General features: G+C 37.4%; 1 protein-coding gene across 1 annotated transcript in view; it reads right to left on the bottom strand.

The window, feature by feature from the left end:
- Nucleotides 1-418: 418 nt before the first annotated feature.
- Nucleotides 419-14,336, bottom strand: part of atrnl1b (attractin-like 1b) — a 62,663-nt gene continuing 48,745 nt past the window's right edge. The window contains exons 27-29 of the mRNA XM_035663519.1: nt 10,597-10,704; nt 3,735-3,849; nt 419-2,488 (exon numbers count right to left, since the gene is read on the bottom strand). Of these exons, the coding sequence (XP_035519412.1) occupies nt 2,364-2,488; nt 3,735-3,849; nt 10,597-10,704 (348 nt within the window). The 3' untranslated portion in view covers nt 419-2,363. The remainder of the gene's footprint in view (nt 2,489-3,734; nt 3,850-10,596; nt 10,705-14,336) is intronic.

The raw sequence follows: 14,336 nt of genomic DNA, 5'->3' as shown, positions 1-14,336 counted from the left end.
AATGTAGAAAATATATATTTTTTATATTATTCAACTTTCACTATGATGCTTGTGTATCTGTCTTAAAAAAACACAGGCACAAAATACACCAAGATTCAGGTCTGGGTTTTTTTTTTTTTTCTCTCAGACACTTTCAGAGGGAATAATTATCTTTAACTGAGGCAATCAACCAGTGTTGAACAGTGGGCACCAGAATGCAATCACAAATTGTAGGTTTAAGCTTCAGAGACAAAAGCACCACACTGGCAGACTCAGGAGCAGGCAGTCAAGAAATATACTGTAAAAATTCAATACATGTATTCCATGCGAAAAGACTCAAGTGCACAAAAGACTTTCAGGTCTGTTTTTTTTTTTATTTTCTGGCATGTTGTCCATCTTTAAAATACACTGAAGATTACTGATATGCAGTTTTTCCATCTTTTTTTTTTTTTTTCCCACGGTACAGTGAGACCCTGATTCCTGTGTAATGACACTGTTATAGGATTACTCTACAAACACAAAATAAAAACACATTAGCTGGCATACTATCCTTATGAAATGCATCAAAATGACTACTTTGCAAAAAAAAGACAATGCCCGTACAGTCCTTAAAGATGCACAATTCAAAAAGGGTTGACGTTACATCAACTGATTTAAGTCAGCAATAAAATCAAGTTAAATGCGCTATTACACAGGAATCTGTTAAATATCAAAACAAAATATTAACAGAAATGCTCTTTTCACAAGTGTAGCAAAAGACTTACAATTTATCATAGATATAATAGTAACAGGTGACAAGGCTTAAAATAAATGATAATCTCTTGTCCATTCTGTCATAAAAACCTGACAAACACATGAAATCTCAAGAGATAAAAGTGACAAAGACTCACATTTGTTCCAACAAGACACTGTACAGCTCAGGGTGGAGTCAGGGGTAAAAATGGTCGACAGCTTTTAAAATTCTGCAGATCAACATGCCCCCCCCTCCTTAGGAGTTCATGGAAAGCCAAGGCATTATAAAAAAAAAGTAAAGTAACTCCTTGTACTCAAAGATGGGAATAAAGTCGTAGCTTCAGAGGACTCTTTAAAAAAAAACGTACAAAACAAACTAGTAAACAGCCAGAGGAGCATGATGTCCCTGGTCTAATTTTATTATGCAGACGTCTTTTTCTCCTACATGGCATCCACCCACCACACCAATCCAAGGCCAAGTTCCAAACCCCTAATGTCCAAGTTGCACAGCAAAATGATACAATAACAAACTGCAGTAAAGAATTAACCAGAACTTCGTAACCTCTTTAACAGTGAACACGCTGAAAACTAAACTTTTTGTAACGAAGGAAACCAGTTTGCTAATAAAATGCATCTTTTTCCAAAGTTTGGGAGTTCTCCATGCTTTAGTTCGATGACTTGATGATTTGTTCGTGCCTCCTCCTCTTCATCCACATGCCGCTGGTAGTGATTGCAGTCTCTGCAGCATTTTTATATGTACTCCACAGAAAATACAGACTTTAGCTTCAGCTGGGTGGATGATACATATGTACAGTAAATGCTAAAACAGATCAATAATGCTAGTTGGCAAATGTAGTGTAAATACTCTAGTTGTCAAAACACTATCATGTGGTCACGGGGGGTGGGAGGGGGGTTAAAAGAGTCATGGCTTAGCGCATAGCTTTTCCCCACAAAAAGGCAGAATGAATTCGGTTCATAGAGCAAAGGCTGAGTAAAGAGTCAGGCTAGTCATAGGAACTAAATGCTTTAGCACCATAGAATACCACTTGTTGGCAAGCAAAAAGAAGAACAAAAACCCATAGGCAGCATGGACTGGTTATCTACCAGCCATTTTTTTTAAACCATCTGTTGTACTTCCAACACGATGCGAGGGAAATCAGTTACGTTTGATATAACCCAATATGCAGACACATTTCCTTTCCTCACACTGAGCAAACGGACAATGAGATGTCACAAAATATTTTCGACTGAAGCTTCGGTTCAGATCCTCCGAAATCTGTCTCTGATGTCACCGACAGCCAGCGATCAGGCAGGTTCCCCTCTTAGCACAGGTTTTGCCATGACGACTGCCCAAGCTGAAGGGAAGAGATTTGGTGGGCGCGGCAGATGGAGGAGAAATTGTTCCCTGATCATCTGACCAGAAGATTTATGCAGAGCAGAGCAGAGCATTTGGGAAAGAAAGGTAAGAAGGGTTGTGCTCTCGGGACTTGGCAAGTTTCAGTGAAAACTTGAGTGGTAGCAGCCGAATAGAATCTTCTACATGTAGCCATGTCTTGTCTCTGAAAAGGCCTCCAACTGGGACCTGCGGCATGTTGGAACAATGTGACCTCAGACGGTATAAAAAGGGACCCAATGGATTGACGGGTTGAGACTCAAACGCAGGTGCCTTGGTGTGCTGGAGGAAGGGCTTTTCGGTTTTTTAAAGCCTGGGACTTGTCCTTAAAATCTGTTGGTTTCTGTTGTGAAATGTCTATCAGCGCGCTGGCAACGATGAGTCCTAAAGGAGGGAAAAAAGCAAGAAAGATGTGAGGGTGGTGAAAAACATGTTCATTTAAAAAACTAATGGATATTACAGGTAGGTCTTTATTATTTATGTACAATAGTTTTAGCTTCTAAGAGCAACTTTTTCCCATTGGAGATCAAGCACTAATCCGTGGCTGGAAATTGAAGACGCGAAGTGACAAAAACTGCAGTTCCTCTAACGGCCACTTGAGGCTGGCTACAGAAGTGAGTCAATCTCCATAAGGACCCATATTAAAATGCCCAACCTTACATCAGAAATGTTAACAGTATGGTACAAAAAACTGTTTTGATCTCTATACCTAATTTCCCCGTTCATGAAAACTGTGTGAATTTTTATATAACACGGCCATTTAAACTACATGTGATACAAATGATGCATAATTAAGGTCATGACTGCTTTTAGTAACAGGTTGAACTTTACAACGGCTCTTCAGAAATCTACGGGTGACGTAACAGAGACCATTTTTTATTATACAGTCTATGGTGGGGATTGGAGCCACATTTTTGGTGACAACTTCAGCAATTAAGAGGAGAAAAGAGTTGTTTTATTTCATTGTGATGCAAATGCTGGTAATGATGTATTTTGATGTGATGTGGGCTGTATGGGGTATGTATTCGGCATATCTTTAATGGCTGTTTTTGAAGTTGGATAATTTAAACCATGGACCTGCTTTCTTAAAATAATTGAGTGCATTTCTTTGTGCCCTGCTCACTCTGATAATACAAAAAATATACACAGACTGAACCATGCTAAACGTCGGTCTGGTAAAACACATTGACAATCTAGGCTGAGGGAAAGGTTTATAAAGTTTTGTTGTAAAGTCACTGATCATGAGGATGCGAGAAGGTGGCAGAGTTGGAACGTTGTGTTAATTGTTGGTCTGCAGTGAAATGTCATCGACTGAGCATCAGAATTATATTTATTGAAGTAATTAATTTAGACGCCGTTGGCATTGTCAGCTGAACAGGTGCAACCGGGCCTGAAAACAGAAATCACTTAAATTTAAATATTCCAATCAAAGTGATATAGCATGTAATGTGACCTTTTTTGCTAATTCTGCTAATGGATTTAAGGATGTAATTCACCCAAAACATAAGTAACAAGTTCCGATGTGAAGTCTGGCTGATAAATTTGGTTTTGAGGCACTCACCGCGCACACAGCAAAGTTGATACATTTTAATGGAATAAGTGGTGGTTTGTGTGTGTGTGTGTGTTTTACCTGACTGTCCTGGTGGAGGTAAGCCTGAGGGCCCAGAGGGCAGACGCACGAGGACGGTCAACACAGCAGCTTTGCCTCCTGAACACGGCTCCATCGCAACAGGTTTAGGTGCACCCTGGGAAGCAGCAGGAAAAAAAACAAAAAAACCACACATTTTTAATGCAATTTCAGGATGCCTATGAAAGACAGACTCCCAAGAACTCAAGATGTTCAAAGGTTTATTTGGATTTTACATTAAAAACTATAAAAGGCATCCTATAACCTGCACAGACAACACCGATAACAGTAATTTGTGATCAGGTATGACAGACAGAATGGATGATAAAAACACTTCACTGACGACCTGCATCTTGTGGTCGGCATACTTGCTTTGCCGACCAAGCGTACATCAAAGTGGTGTGACACTAACACTTGGAAAATCCTGACAGTTGTTTTCTGCAATGGCACATGCGCTGTTGAATTTTTTCTTTTTCGGAACCAACAGTCACTGATATTAGGCTGCTGAAGTTGCTGCATTTAAGACCAGACACTCTCTTCCTGAGACAAATGGTCTGATTGGTCACACAACAACAACACTTGTGTGTGTCCCTGTCAGACAGTCCACGTGTCGAGGCAATGACCTACCCTCGGAGTTAATGGCCAAAACTGCTTGTCTCAAGCGTGAAAAACATGTCATCCTGATAATGAATGTCAAGGGTTTCACAGCATGTTTTGGATGAAGGGATAGAAATTGGGGAATAATAACATGTCTGAATGGAATTGACTTTTTTTTTCCTCTCAGTGTCTGGCTGAATTTAAAATGGAGATGAGAGAGTGAGCAGAGGCAAAATTGTAGAAAACCAGGGAGGCACAAGCACATATATTGAAACATGAGAGAATCGGGAGAATGATGCACTAATGTGTATATTCCACCAACACTGATGCTAATTTGTGCATGTTTGAATGCACATAGACTCTAGAAGCCTTGATATAGTGTAATGATGCAGTGAGTTACATGTAGATTTGATTCAACTGTAAAGTGAAAAGAAGAGAACACCAAACATAAAACTGAGGTTAATTAATGCGTAAGTACCATTCCAACCACACTTTGCAATGTGGAGTCCTTTAATCAAAAGTAAGTGTGATCTTGTTTCCTATGAAGCATGCAGTGTAATACCCCATGCAACTTCCAATTAAGTTTGCCATTTCAAATGCCACAGTTCACAACTAGAGTATGCTTCTTACTCAGTGACATTGATGGCCTCATAACAGAATAATAAGCATAATAATGAACCTCATAATGTGGACAGTATGGGTGAACATGCCTTTCAATCGTATTAAGAGCAATGTTGTCAAATGTGTGTCTATTTCTTTTAAGGCTAACTGGCTGTAATCTGTCAAGGAGAAGCTTTGAAGCTCTGTCCTCAATTCTCAGCTCTAACTCCTCGAGCCAGAGAGAGCTGAACATGAGTAACAACAACCTGCAAGATTCAGGAGGAAAGCTGCGGTCTGCTGGACTGGAAAGAACAGCAATTTTAAGCAAATAAGAAATGTCAAATATTTGGAAAAATCCACTTAAAGAAACAACCGGCACCAAAAGAAACAAATATGGCCAGGAACACAATCATGTATAATTTGTTGTGGTTAAGATTTCTTTACCCTTATAGCATAGCTGCTAGTGATAGCTAGTTAGCACAACATTTTTCAGCCAAATCTTTCCAAAGCCAATGTTTGGCTATTTTACATTAAATAATGCATGCATCAGTTATTGTTTTACCATGTTTGTCATGCAAACAAATACAACTAGCCATAAGCTTGTTCAAAACCTGTTTGGGATCTTTTATTTACTCAGAGGTTACTTTTACTTACTTGGGGATTTTAGTTTAAAATAGAAAAAGAGGGAAATGATGTGAATTGAAGATATTTTAGGACAAACTGTACTCTGCAAATTATTTGTTCTTAAATTTGTTCAGATACAGGAGCGATTGGAAGTGAAACTAACTATTAGCTAGCTTAACAATGAACCAGCTCTGTAGTGAAATGTCTGTGAAGCCTTTTAGTGTACAAACAAGGCAAACCTGAAGAAACATGATGTTAAATGTTGATTCTGAGAGGTACTGGATTTGTCCTTCATCAAAGGAGAGCCCTCTTGGAAAAAATCTAATAATTTGCTGAGGTTATGAATGCTGTGGGCATTGGCTCAGGTTGTTTTCCATTTTGCCTGTACTACTAATCAGCTGGAACTAACACAGAGGGACAGAAAGATGAGGAGAATGGAGAGAAGGACAAAGGTGAAGAAATAAAAAAAGAAATGGAAGTGTAGACCAGATTTAAAATATTAAGTACATTGAATGTGACAGACACAAACTCTAATTGTTAATAAGTTATTAAACTGTAGGAAGCCCAACATTTACACAGTTTTTACATTTCAAACATCTATCCTTTCATTACATGTGTCATTTAAGTACTTAGCTTTAAAACCAGTTTACATGCAACCCTGGATCAACTCGGTACATTCATTAGTCCAGGGGACCTCAAGTAAGACTACACATCAAGTGTAGTTGTCCCGAACGTACAATAATTCTATGTTTAATGCACTAAAAGACTCATTCATAGCCACTATGTGAAAGCAATGACAAAGAGGCTTAAATGTAATTTCAAACACAAGGGTCATACATGTTTCTGTATTGCAGGCAGGCTGGAGACTCAATCCAATTAGGCCACATGATCAGTTCACAATACTCTCATGCATTTTTTCAGGTACATTAATGGTTGAGAGGCAGACATTACATCTACTGCTGACATACAAGGGCAATTAAACTGCCAGCCATTTCATGCCCATTCAAGTGATTCAGCTAATGAACAGCTATATAAGTCACAGTCACGCAAGAAAGCGAATTTAACCTATGCTGATATTTGATTAAAGCAGATTCAACTGTGAGCTATACTTCCACGGACCACTGGGTGAAACATCATTACAGCTGTTCCAAATAACTTAGTAACAGAGGCAAAATTCTGGTTTGTAAGACTTAAGGAGCTGCAGCATTGCTGTGTGGCACATATAGAAATACTGTCTCAACCCCTTTATATTAAATATTGCAAGGTAATGAGGAAAAACTAACAACATAGTGGAATAAGTCCCAGCTGTAGTTTCTGTTGATTCTAATTAGAAAATGTTAGCATGCTAACATGCTAAATTAAGATATGTTAGCATTTAGCACAAAGTACAACCTGACAGCTGCAGACTCTTAAATCTTGTTAAGCCAGAAACATACTGTATGAAAATGGATTTATATTTAGCTCATAATTAATCTATTTGATGTGCCACCTGTTTGTTTACTTTGCTGCCATGTTACTCTGCACAGCTCTTTGCTCTTGTTTTACAATGTACATACCCAGTGACGGTGCAAGTCCATGAACTCTGTTTTTACATTAAAGAACCCTTGATTTACACATCCTGTCTGCTCTGCCACTCCTGTATATACATCCTGTCCATATTAAATATACAGTAGTATCACCATCACCTCAGGTTTGATTGTTCTATTAACTGTGCATTACTCCCTATTCTGGACATATTTCTTAATTTACACATTAGACATAAAGTTTATAATATCACTAGTGTTAGCGTCAATATAAATGTTGGTAGTATTATTAATAGAGGTATCATTACTACCAACTTAAAGGCGAGTAATGCCTTCTTGCAATGCTGTCATTCAATTAAATGACTGTAGAAAAACTATAAGACGATGCAATTCCACATTATACCCTTTGTTGAGTGCTGAAGTACTGTCACATCAAATGCTGTGATTTTTGCCATTAAAGAAATAAACAAACAACAAAAACACATTTTGTTTGTGTGAAAGGCAGCTCTCTCTCTCATTTTCTGTGAAATGCTTATATTAATCTGGGATAACTGAAGTATTTCTACAACGCAGGGGGAAATAAAAACATTAATGTATCATTTCATTCCACTTCAATCATAGTGTTACGTTTTCTATCAAGGCATTTCAAATTGCTTTGCCTTTTTTCTATCTTCCAAAGAAGGTTTACACAGCCTGCATTTCTACTATGCATTAATGAAGCGAGGGGACTGTATTATGGTCATTTATAACCATCCAACTACATTAACATGCATACACACAATGTATCTGCTTTCCTTCCCTCTGCTGACAGGTGTCATCCATCACACTAGCTGTCCGTTAGTGGTTCCATATGTTGAATGCCTGCCATAGTGAATAGAGACATCTGTGACATCGAGGCCTAGGTCTGCAGTGTTTTGGGCGCGATTGGCTCTCTATCCAACAGCTGCTGACATCTTGGTCACTAAAAGCAATGTCGCTCTCTTGGGGTTTAAACTGACCAAAAATGGAGGAAATGGGCACAAAGGCTGTTTTCATCTTCTCTCAGACCAGCTGGAGGGTCTGCAAAGATTTAGTGACAGAGAGTCGGTACTAACTAATGCAGCGCGATCCGTGCTGACAGTACAATCACAGAATAAGGTCTTAAATGTTTTCATGTGTTGGAATGGCTGTGAGGGGTCATTTTGGTGCTGCAGCCCTTCTGTGTCTTCTCTCCTCTACAAGCTGCGCCAGCTATTAGTGTGGTTATGATACTGACGCGATACAGGACACTGTATGCAAACCTTCCAAACGCACCTGTACTGCATGCACTTCTCGCATTATGCGCCCGTATTTATGTCTACACAATTTGTGTTGCGTTAAATCAGCGAATGAGTGCGCCTGAGTTTAAAGTCTGATAGAGCTGGTAGGAAACAAATAGGAAAGCAGCATAGCATCAGTGTCCTCTTTGACATCAACAAATATTTCCAATAGCTAAGTGGTGGCAGATGTTGACCAATTAACCTTTATAAAAAGAGAATTAGGCTTGTTTCATATGGTTCACCTTCAGCTGGTGCCAAGGCACGTGATGGGGCTGTATGTGGTCCAACACATGCATTTGCACATTTTAAAACAAGTAGATTAGATTTTTCTCATGGAAAGAGTCCAAAATGGTGATGTATTTATAAAGCTGGCAAAGGCTACTTGAGTGTCATAATGTGCTTTTATTATGTACAATTATATCACAACATCTCCTCAAACACTAAGGCTGTGCTGCTCTTATACATGGTTGAATGTTTGAGACCATTCATGTACTACTTCTGGAAAGGAAATGATTTACATAACCGCAATTAACTTCATTACAATTAAGATCCTTGCCGTTTATGTTTATTGTCAAAATGCATTTAAGCAATATATTTTTGTTTTAGGCATGAAAAGTACTTGTTTGTACCCTGTGCTTAATTTACCATATGCTTTGGTGGGTGCCAATGAAAAATTCAGCATATAAATTTGTGATCCAAATTTCTGTGAAATAAATTTAGAACAGACTTGAACAACAAAGTTCTCAGGTTTTTCCTGCAACAACACTTTTATAGTAACTTCTTTAAAAGCTGTATGGACATCTAAGTGAAACTAAAAGTAAAGTAAAGCATTCACAGGTTCATTCAGCATCTTGAAAGGGTCGAGAAACAGAAGACTGAGGATGTGGGTGTTTTTTTTTCCTTTCAGTTATCATTTCCAAAACAGCTTGGGACATTGTTTACAGCAATGCTCTGCAGTGTATGCAAAGTCTCTACCTTAATGCGCTCTGTAACAAAAGATTTTTGTGCAGGAAAGGGAGGACCGGAATAAATTATTAAATAAAAGACAGACACACAAGTCCCACTGACAAGTATGCAGTTAACATTTTACTTAAATCAATGTAAAGCAGTGGTCTTCCAACACTATTCAGATTCAGATTGCACCTCACTGCTTTAAACGGGCAACCATTAAGTGCACTCAGAGAGCTAAGAAGCATTGTTTTTCTCCTCTTTTGTTCTTTACATTGCCCTTCACAATACCATAATGCACGGTGAGTACCACTCAGCACTGCATTAATAGCTAATGTAGTGCCTCTTTGCTGGTTGCCACAGTGATTTTATTTCTCTCAGAGGCAGGTGACACAGATCTGGCCCTCGCTTAGGAAACCCTGTTGGTCCTCCGATGTCAATTTGAGGATGTAGCTTCCCATATTGCTTTAAGTTACACTTTTATCTCATGTGGAATCTGAGTCCTAGGTTGTGCTTAGTGCAAGACTTCTCTTCTACTTTCTATATGTATGGGAGGTATTCAAGTCATTGGAATAAAGGGGTAGCAACTGGACAGGAAAGAACATTTCAGACATGCAAAAAGCATGTGAGCATGCAGGGTATAATGATAAATTGATCAAAATTGGAATGCAAAATCAAGTGCAATTACCAGTGAACAACCCAAAAGGACAAATTAGGCTAAATGACAAGTAAGAACAATAATACAATTTTCCAAAAACCATCTTGATGTCACCGTTTTGCCATCAGAGCAATCCCTTTTCAATTCAGTGATGTTTTCAACATATTGACCACCTTTCTTTGTAAGAGGATTAAAACAACCATAAAAAAAGCCTTTTGAAAAATCTATACAGAACTTTTAAAATCTTGGCATCATGAAATCGCTTCACATAAACAATCTGAACGCTGATTGCAAGTCTGTCGCCCTGATTGCGACAATTCATATAAAGAAGAAGAATATGGGAAGAAAGGACCATCACTGGCAGATTTCTTATTGATGTGAGGAGTAGATGAAAGGCTGACATATTGCGAGTAGAGGGCAGGAACTGGTTGAGTACAGCACAATAAGGGCTAATTATTAAAAACTGTGATATTCTACATGTCAGTAGAAGCACTTTCTGTTCATCCAAGATTGTACAGGAATAAAGTTGTAGTTACACTGCAACTCCTTTTAATTGCATATATTGTATGGACATACGTGTGTGTGTGTGTGTGTGTAAACAATTAAGCAGGACTTACATCAACCATAGGCTGCAACGGTTCTGTTTGTTTTCCCCTGGCATCCAGTGCAACAGCAACTGATGCAAATGGACGACTGGCCATCTGCTGACGCTCTCTCATCAGTTGCTGTAATATCAAACACAGATGACAGATGAGCAAAACATAGAAATGAAGTCTAATTAAATAATAAATACATATGGAAATGAGTGAGAAATATGCTCTACTGTAATAATAATATATGAATACATACATAGTATTCATTTACATGTGATATAAATAAGATAGATACATAAAAACACAGCGTTTTAAAGACAGTGATTTATTAAATGTAATTCAGTTCTTTAATATAAACTCATTATTCCTAGAAATATGTAGATTTTCTCAACAAATTGGAAAAAATAATGTAATATAACAAAATAGACTTAGTTACAGTGTAATGCTGTATGAGTCCTGGGTGCCAAAATGAATCAAAAATCAACGTGAAAATAAAAAAGTATCTCTCACCATTATGTGAAAAATAAGTAATTATGCAGTCACTGATACATCTGTAATCAGTATTTTAAAGATGAAACTATTTAAAGAATGATTTGTTGTAAAGATTAAGAGTGAAAAAGTAGTTTTCAGTATGAAGCTAAAATTAAATAGCAGATATGAATAAGGAAACACTGCAAGACATACATTCCCTTATCACATGCTAAATTATTTTGTGCCCCACATTACTCACTGAGCCCCAACTTTATTTGAGGTTTTCAGATGCGTTTCATTCTTTCATTTAGTTTTATAATATAATATTCGAAACATTTTTAATATGAGGCAAACCACATAAACCACAGCATTATAAACCATCTCCACTACAAATACTAGGAATAGACTTGAACTTAGACAATAATAATACTTTTATTTAATTTTATATTAACATTCAAACCTGAACCATCAAGCTTGCAACGTAATATTTATTGTAAGTTCATTTTCACATACAGTACACCAAAACGATTCCCTTAAAAGGTTCTGCACAGAAATGCTGTGTTTAGGTTACTGCCCAAGAGGGACGCCATTTCTGGAGCTTGAACCGAACAGAAAATAGCTTCTCTTGTTCCCCTCTAATCAATATTGTAAAACAACTAGCGCCACACTTTCATCAGCAACGCAGTGTCTGATCAATATCGAAATAGGCCACCATTTTAGTACCAAGGACATCACTGATTGGTATTGGATTTGTGATGAGCTTAAGTGTGCTGCATTAAGATCTAATTGTACTTCAGATTACTAAGCACATCAAGCGGTTGTGATGATTGGCCTCATAACCTGCCCTTCCTTTGCACTTCTCTGAACTTCAATAAATATGGGTCTACGTATACACGAACATACAAACAAGTTCAAACAAAAGTAATACTAATAGACTATAGTACATATGTAAAAAATGGGTTCTGTGACATTCACCACTTGATGTTTCTCCCCTAAACAGCTACTGTCCAACCATAGCCTAGCAAATTTAACTAGACACTTAAATGCCTCTCTGGTAAGAATGACATTCACATGTTTACAGAGTTTGGAGGGTGTATCTTTAAGCCTTTGCAAAACAAAAACTACAAGTTTAAAAGTATAGGGCAATAATTAAGCAGTGTTTATCTGCTCAAATGTAAGCAGCAAATGTTAGCATAATTGGCTAACTACCTTAGCACCTAGCACTGCAGTAGTAACCCAGGGTTATTTCCAAGGTAGTATTTCATTAGCTTACTACATTTTGTGAGGTTACAGGTTACATAAAAAAAAAAAAATCTTGTTTTACAATGTGCCAGCTAGAAAACTTTAAAACGTCAGCTGGAGACGGGGATTTCAACTCATGGAGCTAACATTTGTTTAAGAAGCTAGCAAGCTACAGCTCATAAAATGAAGAGAATGTGGTGACAGTTTTCATTTTAGCCGACAAAGTGATGGTTGTCCGCTAGAAATGAGACACCTGCTTTTGTCTACCACTGTCTAAAATCAAAGATCCATTGTTTAAAAAATGACCAAGACTTTCACGTGGTAAATATCCCAGGTGTAGCAATAGTAAATAAGGATCTTGGGGCTAAATGAACAGTAAACTGCCCAGAAAACAGAACTGATGCTTTACTAAAAATAATATTAAAAGCTACAATAGTATAAAGTATAAATTTTACTTGGTCAAATAAGGTTTAAAGCGAAATATATATTTATATAACAAAAAAAAAAAAAGTATTCATTTTACAACCTAGTGAAAAAACCTATGATTTTTCAAGCACACTAGACTGTTATAGCACTTTCCAATTATTTCATATCAACGCTTTAATAAAACTGTGTGGGTCAACTGTATGAGAGGTGTTGATGAATAGAAATTTGTCCTTGGTGTAGTAATGAACCCTCAGATTCTTGTGTCCAGACCCCCAACCTCACTCACTCTGAATATAATTAAGTATTCATTAGTCTGGCTATTAAATGACAAAATTCAGATGAGGTCTGGAGAGGCTGATAGCATTGTACAAATGAACAAGTGAAAAAAAAATCTGAATCAACGTCTTGGGGTATCAAAGACTCCATCTATATGACAGGTTTACAAAAGGAGTATGTCGGAGCACTGTATTCATTTTTCCACACTGTTCTAGATCTGTTGAGAGTGTACACAGGAAAACATTAACAGTGATGGAAATGGTGGTTTTCAATTAATATGTCAAAAACCTTGATTAGATATTTGGGCGCTAACAGTGACTCATTAGTAAGACTTGCACAGGCGGTTCTGGCTTTTTGTAGAGATAAAATTAAAAAAAAGACCTCACACAGTCTGACAAAACAATAAATCAAAACTTGACATTCCCAAATATAGCTGATATGTAATAAATACAATCTAACCTGTCTAACAAACAACAATGTAATTCATTAGAATTTTCTCGTTAATATATAAAATTTATTTTACATTACATTCATTTTGGACAATTCCTTATTAATTAGATGTTGAATTCCATTTGCAGATTGAATTAAAATAACACAACGCTGTCTACTGAATTTTATGTAACGTGTTTATTGTAGCTGTAGGTAGAGTCGAAATGGAAGCACACGTCAGTGATCCTTTGGAGGGGTTCTTTGGCTCACCTGGGCCACGTATCATATATATTCATAAGCTGTATAACATATTTGTCTTTTCCATCTCTAATGTGTCTATCAAATAAAAGCAACAAAAATACAAAAAAGGTTAAAAATGAGAAACATGGTCAATACGGTTTATATGTCCTGTGTATCATAAACAATGCATTATTTATGTTGATGCACACTAAACACTAAACCATTTACAGCTTTCACTGTTGTACAGACTCACTGTTGGGGAGTGAAGTGCTCCGTTGAATTACTCTAAAAACGTTCCCTAGGGGAGGTAGAGCTGAGAAAAAAAACAACAACAGCCATATGAAATTGAGATTGATCACTGGATTGATTTTTCTTTTTGAGGGCCCATGTTAGATTGTTGTACATCTCTACTATTAAACATCAAACCAGCAACACCAAACCTACAGATCTGAACTTTTGGGGTCACCGAGGATCAGAATGACAAATTTTGCCCTTTTCGAAAAGATAAAAGCAGGATGGAGGGCCAGGCGGGGTTGTTGCAAAACAAGAAAACAGCTCACAGCTTATTATGGTTTCCAACACAAACGCTTCAAATCCAGCAAAATTCATCCTAAATGTCAGATAGCAGTAATGGTATTCCTCATGTTGCAAAATTAATTTAAAGCAACAAAGCATGAGAA

This window comes from Morone saxatilis, unplaced genomic scaffold (genome assembly GCF_004916995.1).
Source record: "Morone saxatilis isolate NCDOM2014 unplaced genomic scaffold, NCSU_SB_2.0 Contig1, whole genome shotgun sequence".
In the NCBI taxonomy this organism is placed as follows: domain Eukaryota; kingdom Metazoa; phylum Chordata; class Actinopteri; family Moronidae; genus Morone; species Morone saxatilis.
Note: the sequence above shows the minus strand (reverse complement) of the source record. Positions and strands in the feature narration are given on the sequence as shown.